This window comes from Elephantulus edwardii, unplaced genomic scaffold (genome assembly GCF_000299155.1).
Source record: "Elephantulus edwardii isolate Elephantulus edwardi_28Jun2011 unplaced genomic scaffold, EleEdw1.0 scaffold00161, whole genome shotgun sequence".
NCBI lineage: Eukaryota > Metazoa > Chordata > Mammalia > Macroscelidea > Macroscelididae > Elephantulus > Elephantulus edwardii.
In genome coordinates, this window is record NW_006399911.1 from 826,250 (window position 1) to 840,893 (window position 14,644).

General features: G+C 35.9%; 1 protein-coding gene across 1 annotated transcript in view; it reads left to right on the forward strand.

Annotated features, from left to right (window-relative positions):
• The window catches only part of KMT2C (lysine (K)-specific methyltransferase 2C), a 187,666-nt gene that overhangs the window by 8,369 nt on the left and 164,653 nt on the right, over positions 1 to 14,644 (forward strand). The window contains exons 2-4 of the mRNA XM_006895137.1: positions 3,351 to 3,470; positions 6,915 to 7,031; positions 14,328 to 14,429. Of these exons, the coding sequence (XP_006895199.1) occupies positions 3,351 to 3,470; positions 6,915 to 7,031; positions 14,328 to 14,429 (339 nt within the window). The remainder of the gene's footprint in view (positions 1 to 3,350; positions 3,471 to 6,914; positions 7,032 to 14,327; positions 14,430 to 14,644) is intronic.

The window sequence follows — 14,644 nt, forward strand, 5'->3', positions numbered from 1 at the left end:
GTATCAGGTGCACCTTAGTCTCCAGAGAGACACCGTTGCTCTTGAGTACTTTAGAGAGGTCCCTAACAGCAGACTTTCCCATCGCAATATGTTTTTTGATTTCCTGGCTGCTGGTGCCAAGAGTGTTGGCTGTGGAGCCAAGCAAACTGAAGCTATGAACAATCTCAGTCTCTTCATCATCCATTCTGATGCTACCAATTGGTCCAGTGGTGAGAATCTTTGTCTTCTTGACATTGAGCCTCAGTCCATACTGAAGGCTGCAGTCCTTTACCCTCCGCAGCAAGTCCATGAAGTCCTTCTCAGTTTCGACAACAGAAAACTATACATGTACACAAATTATGATACAGTCAGGAGATCCTGAAGATTTAATACAGTCAGGGGATCCTGAAAATTTAGTGAAGGGGATAGTAACTCTTTTGTGTATTCTGCAAAGACCACTTTGTTAAGGAAATAGGACTATACTAGAAAAATACTAAGAAGCTAGGTATTTTTAAACTGGTTAGAGAGTTGAAATAGTGGGGAAATACTTTCAGTATGTTATGTTTTAATAAGAGCAAGGAAGACAGTAATTGGGGCACACTGGCAGAAGAGGCCGTTAAGATACTTTTGGAAAGAGCTACTGGTCAAGGTTTCTTTTTAAGTACACTGAGGGACAATGGAAGGGCTTAAAATAAGAGTCAATTTCTTGGGTAGAATTATATTTTTAAATTCACTCTTGGCTGTTGTTTAAGAAAAGCTTGAGAAGTTGCAGATCTAAGAGCATGAAGCCCAATTGACTTTGGAAGCAGGTCCCATAAGAGTTGGTGACCAGGGCTGGGCTGCTGGCAAAAGAAGTAGAATTGGGACAAAACCTGAAGTTAACAAATTTTAATTTATTAATGATTTTGATTGAACAATGGTAGGGATAATGGTTGTAGGATCAGGTTAAAGATGGCTTTTGGGTTTCTGGAAAGCTTACACTCACTTGGTGGAAAATCACACCAACTTTGTTAAGCAGAAGTTAAAACTAGATATGTTAACTCTGGAAATCAACAGCATTCAGGATGACATTTAGAGCCTTTATAGTAGATTAACAATTTAGGTGACAATTTTTAAAAATGCACATCAGACCTAGGAAACACCAGTTTCTTTTGAGGTCATGTGGAGGAAGACGTTTTTTATAGGGGCTTGAAAAAGGGCAGTTTAAACATGGCCAAATTGTTATTTAAGAATCTGACATAAAGGGTGCTCTGCTGGCCTCGTGGCAAGAAGCTGCACCTCAATCCAGAAGGTGCATGGTTCAGATCCACCAGATGCTCTGCTAGAGAAGGAGGGGCTGTCAGATCGATTGGACAACAAAAAAAGAATCTGACATATTTGTATGTCAACTGTTGCAAGTTTGAATAAACAGATATTAGAATAGCATCTATCCACATCTAAACCGGCTGGTATCCAGTTGCTTCTGACTCATAGTTACCTTCTAGGGAGTTTCTAAGGCTGTAAATGTAAATCTTCGTGGGAAACAACTGTTTGATCTTTTTCCTTGGAGTCCAATCACCTTTCTGTCAGTCAGCACCTTAACACTCACTGTGCATCCTTGGAGTCCAATCACCTTTCTGTCAGTCAGCACCTTAACACTCACTGTGCAACCAGGGCTTACCCCTGCCCAAAGACTGAGATATCGTATACATGAAAGATTTGATAATGGGAAAGCAACAAAAGAATTTAATTACAGTGGTCACTGTTAACAGTAAATTGAACATAACTGTTCAGGGAGCCTAGGTAAAGTTAGCTGAGTTTTGATGGATCAGGGAGAAACAGAAGAATAATCTTGAAGTGTTAAAAAATTTTTTTGCTGTGGAATCAGTGGGGTTGTTGAACTTAAGATGTTTGGTCTTAGAGCTAATGAATCAAAAGTGAAATTAATCTGTCGTTGTTTGGTTTTCCCCAAAATAATGTTATTTATTAATACTTTTCCCTTAATCAAAGGATATTAAGGTTTATTTTAATCCCTAACAGTATTTTCATGTGTTTGATAGCATAGTAATAGTTTAATATTCTAAAGAACTGGAAAGCACTGTTAATTTTGTCTTAAATTTTGGTTATTTAATAAGTAAATTATAGGGTTTTTTATTGTTTGACATGTTTTCTTTAAAATGTTATTTTTATGCAGCAGATATTTTTCTTTATCCTGTACATCACATTACTTCGGGTTATTGTTGACTATTTGCAGGAATGAAATGCCTTATCTTTACTATAACTTTAATATCTTTCCAATATTTTGCAAGTATTTGTATTTTGCAAATGCAACACCCTTTGCTTTTACTATCCTTTCACTTTGCAAATTACAGTTGTTATTAGGTGCCATGTCCCGTGCCATCCTCACTATCTCTGATCTGTCGTAGCCCATTCTTCCATTTGCTGTGTCAGTTTGTCTTGTCTCCTCTTTCTGATCCCTCTACCTTTCCCAGAATGAGCTGCTTCTTTTCAGATTATTGTTGTCATGTACTGTCAAGTTGGAAACAACTAATAAGAATAGCTAACCGTCCAGTGGGTTTTCAGAGAAAATGCATGGGAAATACATCTTTGTCATGGGAAACATCTAATGGATTCTAGCTGTATTCCTTTGGATTGGCAGTGCAGCTTCTTATCCCTCAGCCACCAGAGCTCCCCTTTTGAAATTGGTGGTGGTGGTATGTGCTGTTAACAACAGCAGGCTTTCAGTGGCAGTTAATCTCATGGGAGCCAGTGCAGCTCCTTACCACTAGGTCACCAGAGCTCTCCCTCTTTTCAGATTAGTCCTCTGGATATCACAGAATAATGTTCATTCTCCTAAATTAAACTTAACCCCATAATTAACAACCAGTGAAAAAGTATAATTAAACACCAAGATTATGGTGATATTGCACTTAAAAACTTCCCATAACTTAAAGTGTACATTTATATGTTGATTTCCTGTATTTCTAGTTGACTTTCTTTGGCCAACTTATTTGATTGTTTATTACCATAGACAGACCATTCTCTAGGATGATATATTTCTTTACAGTATTATAAGAGTTGCTAGAAAAAGATAGTCCATGAGGGGTTTCTTGTTTTAATGACTAGGATTTGATTGACTTTTATTTTTGCTTTTTGGTGCTAGTTCATGTTGATGAACATTAATATGTAATATGTTTCACAAATATTTCAACCGTAATAAAATAGCTACAAGTCACTGTAAGTGATAAGCTTATTTTCCCTGCTTTAAAACAATTTGTACTGAAATTCCACTTGTCTGTGTTTGTTTCTATTTTAAAATTCCTTAGTTACTGGCTTTGAGCTTTTACGTTGCTGAATTTTACACATCTGTTTTCTCACCTGCCATATCCTAGGGAGCTTGGAGTACCCATAATACAGTGAGCCCACCTTCCTGGTCCCCAGAAATTTCAGAAGGTCGAGAAATTTTTAAACCCAGGCAGCTTCCTGGAAGTGCTATTTGGAGCATCAAAGTGGTAATAATCTCATATCATTTCTTTCTGATTGTGTTTTCCTACTCAGAGTTAAGAACTGAATCTTTTTCTTACACGTGAATAGTCCAGCTATCACAGCTTCTTATTTTAATATAAAAATGTTAATATATATCTATATATTTGACAGTGAGAGGTGCATTATGTGGAGGGCTGAAGAAGGGTGGAAGACAATATGCAACGATGAAAAAAATGAAAAGAAAACCTTTCTGTGTTTTAAAAAATTTTAATATAAAGAAGCAACAGTTTTCTATTTTAAAATCTGGGTTAGGTAAATATTAAAGTGCAATTTTGTGTGATTGAATTGAAGTATAAGTTTATAATACTTTTTTATAATTTGGTGGGTGTTTGTGGTTTTTTGTGGTGGGTTGTGTTTTTTTAAATTTTTATTTTTTTTTTTTTATAATGATTACTTCTTTTTTTTGGTGTGTGTGTGTGTGTGTGCGTGTACCGTCAAATCAGATCCGACTGGTACAGGAGGAGATTGTCCCTCCTTCCCTGGCAGAGCATCTGGTGGATTCGAACCATGCGCCTCTGGGATTGTAGTTGCAGCTCCTTGCCACTAGGCCACCAGAGCTCTCCTAGAATGATTACTTCTTATATTAAGCATCAGTATTCCTACAAGGGAGACAATTGTTACCATATATACTGAGATTTTTAAAGACTTGCTCATTCATGCTATCATCAATTTCATTATTTATAAAAGAAGTAATACCTGAATTGTTGCAGATTTTATTTTCTGTATTAATAACGTCAGCATTGAATGAACCTCTGTGCATCTGCTTACATATACATTATACCCACTGACGGCATCATTTGTGGGTGACCTTGCTGGTCCTTTGAAGTAAATGAAACACTATGATTAATTTATAATGTTACTAATTTTTTTAAAAAAGAATTAATCATTTCAAAAGTTATTATACTTTATTAGCTAGAGAACACATTTTTTTTAATATATTGCTGAAATAAGACTATTTAGACTAATGAATGATTACAAAGGAATTAAAGAGTCGTGTCCCTTTATTCCCCTCCATGAAGAACTGCTTTCCAAGTATAAGCATTGTTTGTAAGTTGACTTGTTTGACAATTGCTATAATCTTGGTGTAATCATGGACTGAATTTTTAAAAAATCTTTTATACATATTTTTAAATAAAATTTTTACTGAAACCCACTATTCTTTCAAAGAAGTTAATGAATCCATCAACAGATCTAAAGGATAGTTCTTTAGGAAAAAAGACTGGGAGAAGTAATTTGTAAACAGGAAATTGTAAAATTTATCCTCGTCCATGTGTTTCTTTTTATGCTTGCAGTATGTTATTTTGAAATAATTTAACTTTCAAATCATTCTGCTATAAAATACATTTAACATTTCCAACTGAAAATGAGATAAATGAGATCAGTTGAAGAGGTGACCTCATTTAACTTGTCAAGAGTTAAACAGATTTAGAAAGAATTGCCCTTTGTATTTAAATTATTTTAAATATACATAATACATTTATTTATATCCATTTTAGGGTTTGTCCTTTGTCCTCTTCTTTGAGTAGTAATAAATATATCTTAAGAATAAGTAACAATAACAGAGGTGCTTATATTTATATATTAAAATATCAAATTAAATATGCTTTCCTGTAGAATTTTTGTTATTTAAACATCAAGGAGATTCTTTCCATTTGAGGTAATTATCATCTACATGACATAAGTGGGTTCCCCCCATCTTCTTGTCACCTTTACTCTAATTTTAAAATAAATATACCTCTAAAACTTTGACAGATTGAGGTGATCATACCTATTCATATAAATATGTCTAGATAGTAAAGAAACTGAATAGCAGGGGTAAATCTGTTTTTCACTAGCAAAAAAATAACTCAGATAATTTAGTGGAAGATAGTGGTTAAGATTGCACAAGAACATGGAAATAGCCTGTATTTCTAACTACAATTGGATGGATTGAGAAATTGTGGTACATTCGCAGCTTGGAATCCTACACAGCATGCAGGAGCAGTTATTTTGTAAATTACAGACCGTGGTCTTTGCAATCACTTGCTGTGAGTCAGAGAGCTGGACAGTGACTAGGGAGGACAGAAGGAGAATTGATGCCTTTGAGTTGTGGTGTTGGAGAAGAGTATTGAATATGCCATGGACTGTTAAGAAAACAAAGAGATTCATCCTGGAGAGGGTTAAACCAGGCTACTCCTTGGAGGCAAAGATTCTGAAGCTTCGTCTGACATAATTTGGACATGTTGCAAGGAGGGACCAGTCCTTGGAGAAGGACATCATACTTGGGAGGGTGGAGACACAGTGCAGGAGAGAAAGACCCTCTGTGAGGTGGATTGATTCATAGTGACTGGGTTAATTCAGGTAGGCATGTCAGAGACCTTGAGATTGGCACAGGATAAAGCACTGTTGTACATAGGGTCACTATGAGTCGCAGTTGACTCAACAGCACATAACAAAACAACAACAACTACCTAACTTGGGAGGGACTGGAGAGCCTTATGCTAAGTGGACTGTCTCAGTCCCATAAGGACAAATGTTGTATAAAACCATTATTGTAGAGGTGGGGGCGGGTCGGAGCAGAGGGATGGGGGTGCATTAATAGGGTTGCACAGTTTGGTGAGGGAAATTGGAAAGAGCCAGTGTGAAACACAAAGATATGCAAACTTTGTAAATAAACCAATATAAAATAATTTAAAAAAAAATACTAGATACTGGAGCCAAGCTTGTTTGCTCTGTAACCTTAAATTACTTGACCTTTTCCATCTCAGTATACTAAAACATGGAAATAATGAAATACTATCTATGTTACAGAATTGTTGAGAGTAAAAAGCGCCTGTATCTATATAGAGTGAGGTCAGTAAGTGTACAATAAATAGAACTATAATTACTGTGAGGTTAATTAAATTAGCAAAAGTCTTTTCATATATTCTTTGTTGAAAATTATGTTGCACATCAGATTTCTACATTGTATTATTGTTATTCTCAAACTCATTACCATCGAGTCAGCAGCAACTTATATGGAAAATTAATACCAAGATCTACTGATAGAAAGCATTCACACTGACAGAACAAAACTTGTTTCTAAAATAATAAGCATTTTATAGGTTAAAATGTTTTTCATTCATTGGACTAAGAAATTTATTTTCTTTGGCTTATAATAGTTATGTGCCTATTTTTAAGTTACAGAATATATATTTAAAGAAAAAAAAATAATCTAGTCTCTTAATATGTATTCTATCAATAGCATAAAGACCAGATAATTTTCTGAAATGAACATAAACTATCCAAATTTTATTTTTTTTTGTTGTTTTACTCTGGTTCATGGAGTGGATGTACTCTAAATTTAATACAGTGTTATATATTGCTCAATTTGGATTTGAACATTCTCTTTGGCTTTAAAAACTGCTTTATTTTTTACTTATGTTGTATAGGGACGTGGGTCAGGATTTCCAGGAAAGCGGAGACCTCGCGGTGCAGGACTGTCAGGGCGAGGTGGAAGAGGCAGAGCTAAGTTAAAAAGCGGAATTGGAGCAGTTGTATTACCTGGGGTGAGTCTGGCTTCATCTCTATAATCTTTCTATAATTTTATCTTTTCTGTAATCTTGAACGTATTAATGAATAGGAGAAGCTTCTGGGAAGCAGATTGTTTTGGCCTTAACAGTCACATAAGTAGCATAAAATTTTTCTTCTGTTTTTATTTATTATTTGCTTTTAAAAAATCTCTAGTCAGGCTTTATTTTCTGGGGTTTTTTTTATGTTCTTGTTTTCTCTTTTCTTACATTCCTATGCTACTTTTTTAAAAGTAGGAGTCCAAATTTAAAGTTTTTTGTTTATTAGACATTGCACTGTTCATTGCTGAAACCTAATTTTATCATCTTGAGCTCTTCTCAAAAGTCCAATGTACCTTTTTTTTGCATTTTGAAAAAAATCTACCACTAGTTACTTTCTTTGATATTATAAATATTATTTAGATTGGCATTTTTATGGTTTTATTGTAGTTGGGTTGTTTTAGTAGTATCTTTTATTTTTTTTAGTAGTATCTTTTACAGACGATATGAGAAATGTTAAAAGTTTATACTTTGACAACATTTAACATTTTAAAACCATCTTTGATGAATCTTAATATAAAATTGATAAACACTGCTCATTGTTACGTTACTATTCAATCTGTATTTTAAAACTATATTAGTCATTTTAAATTCATGAGACAAATGGTTTCTTCTGTTTTACTGATAATCTAGGAGTAAGAAAACTTATATTCTAGTTCTTTATTTTTAAGCAAATAGAGGTAAAAAGAAATGCTAACAGGCTTGTGAGTATGTATAATAGATATAATCCAAAACCAGACCCTCTGCTTTCACGTCCGTTCCAGCTCATGGGGTTCTGTACCGCTGCTGAGCTGAATATCCCGCTGGGCGCCGTCTCCCTCATCTTTCTTCTGTGGTGAAGCTGCTCAGTTTGAACTGCCTACCTTTGCATAGCAGCTCAACAGCACCAGGTGTAACCAACTACACCTACACCACCAGGGCTCCTTAGTTGATATAAAACAAACTACAGATATTTGAAGTATACAGTTTGAGAAGTTGTGACCTATGTATATACCTTTGAAAATCATGCAGGTCAAGATCATGAAGATATTTACTGCCTGACCAAGTTTCTTCATGCCTTTTTCTATTCTATCTACCTTTCCTCCTCCCATCTACCACCCTTCATGTTCAGGCCATTAATTATTTTATTTTTATTAATGTAGATTAGTTACTTCTTCCAGAGTTGTATATAAATAGAAACACACAAAATGTACTTTTTAATTTTTTAGTCTTGTTTTCTAAAACAGCATAATTTTATTTATTTTTTAATTCATCCATGCCTTGGCATATGTTAAGAATTCATTTATTTTATTACTGAGTAGCAGTACCCTCTATTTTCTTGAGTAAGAGATGGGTAGTCTCCTCTTATATCATTTACAGCCTTTGAAATCCCACTGGGGAGCCAGCCGTGAGTTGGTTCCGACTTGACAGGACATAACAACAATGTTCTTTGGTTTTCATTGTACAAAGCATTACTATTTTTTGTCATGTGTAATCTTAAAACACATGTGAAGAAAGCAAATGCCATTTAAAAGTTAAGAAAGAAAGGGAAACCTAGTCATGTACCAAAAGGTCAATGTTGACATTTCAGGAAGTAGCATATGCTCAAGAACCAGTGAGAGGGACTGAAAGAAATAGTCCAAGCCCAATTGAAAGGATTGACAAAAAGTAAGACTGCAGAAATTGATGAATATAACTTTGATCAGAAATTCCAGGTGGATTAAGAAAAGGCCATGAAATCAAAGTATATCATTGTTATTACCAGGTGGATCTTGGTTGAAAACAGAGAATGCATGTTCTTTGTTGCCTTTGCAGAAGTATTTGATTTTATGGGTCCTAATAAGTTATAGATAGCATTGAGAAGAACAAGAATTCCAGAAAACTGGAGAGCTCTGTTGGCCTAGTGGCAAGAAGCTGCATAGCAACCAGAGGGGCGCGGTTCGAATCCACCAGGTGCTCTGCTGGAGAAGGAGGGGCAGCCTCCTCCTGCCAGATCTGATTTGATGGTATAAAGACAAAAATAATAAACTAAATTTTTTTTTAAATTCCAAAAAACTTAATTATGTTTATATTGAACTTACAAAAGCAGCTTTCAACCAGATCAAAGGGATACTTCATGGTTTAAAGACAACAAAGCTCTGAATCAGGATTATATCCTTTTACTATACCTGTTCAATCTATATGAGCATATAATCTGAGAAACTGGATTATTTGGACAAGAATGTTGCATCAAGATGAGAGGAAGACTCATCAGTGCCTTGTTTTATGCAGATGATACAAACTTGCTTGGAAAAAGTAAACTATTTGAAGTACTTAACTCGTTAAACTGAAATACAGCTTTTAGTATGCATTACAATTCACTGAAAATCAAACAATTTTTATAGCTAGACAAATAGGCATCATGAGTAATAGAGAAAAGATTGGTATTCTTAAAAATTTTATTGTACTTTAATCCCAAATCAACACCCATGAAAGCATCAGACCTAAAATTAAATGATGTATTCCACTTTGCATAGTCTGCTTTCAGGGACCTCTATAAAGTGCTGATGTTCAAGAATGTCATTTTAAATGTTAAGATGTGTGTGAGCCACACCTTGGTATTTTCATTTGCCCTGTATACATGGGAAAGCTAGAGAATTAATAGAGACCAAAGAAAAACTGATGCCTTTGAATTTTGATGAGTATTGAGTATGCCATCACTGTCAAGAGTAACAGTTCTCTCTTGGAGGAAGTGTGCCCAGAATGCACCTTAGAAGCAAGGATGGAAAAACGTCATCACTCACACTTTTGATCTGTTAGCAAAAGGGATTAATTCCTGGAACTGGAAAAGTAAAGGGTCAACAAGAGAGGGAAAGGACTTTAAACACAGTAGAGATTGTGAGGATGATGCTTTCTTCTATTGTGTGTAGCGTGTTTGAGTGAGGAGCCAACCCACCTTTGGAGTTTTGTTCAGAAAGACTTTTTAAGCCATAATTTGGCTTTGCTATGTAGATGAGTGGTAGTTGTAAATGGGGTGCGTTAGCCTCTCCACAAGAACATTGACAAGTCTCACCAATCCATAAGGCTAGCCTTGCCATTATAATGCGCAATCCAGCAGCAGGAAAATTAGACCTTTCCCACCCCAGAGAAAAAGAAGAAACAAGAGACTGTAGAACACCCTTTAAGACCAGATAGTTTGTCTCCAGCTATGCCTATGGCATAGCAACCATGGCCAAACCAGAGACCTGACATGAGATGGGGCTTTGGAGCTGCTACATCATAGAAACCACAGGCTAAGAGCCTTTGCCAAGTTTGTTGGACAACAGGAGGAGGGAGGGCATAATTAGGAGGACTGAGAACTTTGTAACACTGGCCTTGAGACTCAAGGTTGAAGTGCCCAAATGCACATTTCAGAAGCTGTTCGGACTATGTTGCTACTAATCTGAATTGTAACCTTTTGACTTCACCAGGAAGTTTCTTTTTGGTCTGTGAGCTACCATACTAGATTTTGGACCCAACAAAGCAGTAAGATTGGTGTTAACATAAGTAGAACAAGTTATGGAGTGTGAGAGACATGTCTGACCTCACCGGATGTGGTATTGTTTTATTGATGTTGTTGACAGAGACACTTAGTAAAGTCAGTAAATGTCAGACATACCTGTCTGCACATGGTCCTTGTGCTTTTTATACCAGCTGTAAATAACAAAGAGAGCTCTAGAGCTCTGGTGACATAGGGGCAAGAAGCTGCACTGCAAACCCGAAGCCATACAGTTCAAGGCCACCAGCTGCTCCACAAGAGAAGAATGAACAATCTCCTTCCATGGGATTAACTGCTTCTGAAAACCCACTATGGGTCGATTGCAACTCAGTGGGTACAAAAACAACATACCTAACCACAACATTATATTTTGTTGTGTTGATTTTGAATTGTGGTTACTACTTGCTAGTATGTTGTTATATGCCATGGAGTCACCTGTTACTCATAACAACCAGACATACAACAGCTCTGAAGCCTGCCCTATCCTGAGACAGTCTGACTCTGATGCACCTAGCCCTGTTACCCCAGTTCCTGTGTTAGCCTGTCTCATCTGGGGTTTTCTCTCCTCCACTGTCACTCCACACTTCCAAGCATTATGTCTTCCTCTAAGGGCACGTTTCCAAAGACAGAGCTTCAAAATCCTAACCTCCAAGAAGAAACTTGGTTTCACCCTCTCCAAGACAGACTTATTGGTGGTCCATTGTATGTTCATTACTCTTCTCCAGCATCACGTCTTGAAGGTATCAGTTCTTCTGTCACTCTTAAGTCATTTGTCAGCTCTATGATACATGTCAAGTAATTTGAAAGACCATAAACTGGATTAGGTGTGCCTTAGCGTCTAGACTGACAACATTGCTTCTCAGTACTCTGAAGAGATCATTGACAGCAGTTTTCCCATTGCAATTCCTCTTTTGATTTTGACTGCTGTGCCAAGCATGATGACCGTGGAGCCGAGCAAGCTGTAACTGTTAACTGTCTGTTTTTCTCCATCCATCATGGTGGTGCCAAATGACCCAGTGGTGAGAATCTTTTGCCTTCTTGATGTTAAGTTTCAATCCACATTAAAGACTATATAGTCCTTGACTCTGTGGAGTAAATCCTTCAGGTCCTCTTTAGTTTTAGTAGGCAGGGTTGTGCAATCTGTTTATCACTGGTAGTTGACTAGTTCACCTCAAGTCCCGATGCTGGGCTTCATGAGGAGGAATGTGCTAGTCTTTAGAAATACTATTTCTTTCTATTGACTTTGTAACTTGACATGATTAAAATTCTTAAGCACTCTGCTAACCGGTTTGATGGTTCAAGTCCACCCAGAGTCATACCTCTAATCTGCTGATTACCCACTAATCTACTGATGAAAAGTCAGTAGCTGAAAACCCTAGACAACAGTTGTACTTTGACACTCAAGGGTCACTTCAAGTAAAAAATGATTCAGAGACAATTTATTTGGCTTGGAATAGCCATATTTATAAAGGGAAAAGCAGGTGAAATTAATTTTAGTGCATGCCATTTAACCCTAGCATATAAATGTGGTAGATTCAAACCCAGGTATGTGATTTGAATTCACCAGCAACTTTATGGGAGAAGGGTGGGCAGTCTGATCCCATGTGATATATTGCCTCCAAAAGCCCACTGACGGATCAGCTATAGGCCTGTTCCAGCGTGATGGTACATACAAAAACATCATCACTCAAAATATTATCATTTCAATGTGTGGAAAAATTATTGTGATATCTTACTCTTTTTTTATGTTCCTTTTACATAGTTTTCAAGAATCAAATGTATGTTTTAACTTAAAGCTATTTCAGTAATATTTTTTGAACTGATTTGAGTGAAAGTTTACAAAAGCAAAATACTTTTTCATTCATACATTTTGTTTTATAACATTAAAATCAATAATTATACTATATATATAATATTTTATTTTTATTATTTTTGTGTGTATGTACCATCAAATCAGATCTGACTGGTACAGGAGGAGATTATCCCTCCTTCTCCAGCAGAGCATCTTGTGGCTTCAAACTGCTCACCTCTGGGATTGCGGTACAGCTTTTTGCCACTAGGCCACCAGAGCACGCCAGTAATTATACTTTTCTTTGTCGTCTTGTGTTAAATCGGATCTGACTGGCACAGAAGGAGATTAGCCAGCACAGCTCCCTATTATAATTATACTTTTACCACCTACTCCCTATAGTTATTATTTCCATTATTCTTTCTCTACTGTCTGTTCTGTTTAGCAGTTATAATTTAGATTAATTATATTGCAAGTATCTATATCCACCTCTACTACTGTGGAGAAGTATCCTTAAATGTTATATATGTACATATTGTACTATAAGGAATTCTGGTGGCCTAGAAGTAAGAAACTTCACTACATTCCCAAAGGCATATATTTCAAATCTGCCAACTGCTCCACCAGAGAAGGAAGGGAATTCTCCTTCTGTGTGACTTACTGCCTCAGAAAACCATTGGAGGGTCAGCTATGAGTCAGTTCTGACTCCATGGCACCTAATAGCAACATCCCTAAAATAGGCCTCTATACATAAAAATGACTATACTTATTTTTCTGTTAGAGATGCAACTTCTTACACTGGCTCTCAGTCACCCTTTGAGCCTAGAACACACACACTTGCGGCTTGACCTTCAGCCAAACAGTGGATAGGCCTGTAAGGTTAACCTTTTCTTTTCCTTCATGTATGAGTTTCTTGATGTCTTCCCACCATACATCTGGTCTTAGTGTTCAGTGCATCAGATCTACTCTTAAGATAAACTCATAGTTGAAGTTGAAAAGAATACAGTTTCTATAACAGAAGGAATTGGTTGACACTGAACCATTTCAGGAAGTAGCATATGTTGGAAGAAGTGCTAGCAGGGTACTCCTTAGAGATGAGAATTTTGAAGCTTGGCTCCCATCTTTTGGCCGTGTCCTTGGAAAAGTAGAGGAAATGGGATAGATGGGAAGACCTTCAATGAGTTGGATTGATACAGTGACTGCAATCATGAATTTACACATAGTAGAGATTGTGAGGGTGATGCAGTGTAGGGCAGGATTTCATTTTCTTGTTGGTAGAATCGTCATGAGTCCTCAACTTGAAGGCAGCTAGCAACAACATCCTAAGATTAATGGCAAGCTACTTACTTATTCATTAGTGTAATCAGCTGTAGAAGATCAAAAGACAGTTTTTACCCAGAGGGCAGGATAAAGGTGAATGAAAAGAATCACAGGAAGGAACAGGAAGAGTACTATTGTAATGTGGGTATTGTCATTTCATGAAACATGAATGGTTTACTGGAAAACCCATTTGCTCTAAGCTTTCATTCAAATCACAATTAAAAGGAAAGAAAATACATATCCTCTGATATGAAAAATGAAGGGAAAGATTTCTTAAAAACTTGACAGATATTACTAAACCTTCATTTTACAATTTAAAAATGTACACTCATTATAAAAAATATAACTTCAGATTTTTTTATTAAAATAATAAGTCTTACTGGAGTCAGGTTTATGTCTTTTATTATTTCCTGAATTATAGAGCTCGTAACTTTGAAGAGAGACTTAGTTGAACAGAAAAATAAGAGGAATTAAATTACTTTTGTCATACAATATTGTTATCAACAAGCTAATTTAAGATTATTAGATCTTTGCAAAAATTCTGTTTTCAGTTGAACTTACTCAAAATTTTCTGACTTTAAATATAGCAGAAAGGAAAAAAATAATGTTTTGTGTATTTCCCTTTTCATAGGTATCTTCTACAGATATTTCTTCAAGTAAGGATGAAGAAGAAAACTCTATGCACAATACAGTTGTCTTATTTTCTAGTAGTGACAAGTTCACATTGCATCAGGTTTGAACTTAATATTTTTTGCTCATTTCTATTGGGTGTCAGAAATACATAAATCATCTAATACATAAATCATCATATTTCAACAGATATACTCACCCTTGATCTACTGTAGTGTATATTTGTATACAAAATAGAGAGATACATTTACCAAGGAGCTGTTTTTAAAATAATAATCTTGTACTCTTGCTGTAATCTCCAGCATACGATAGCTTCCT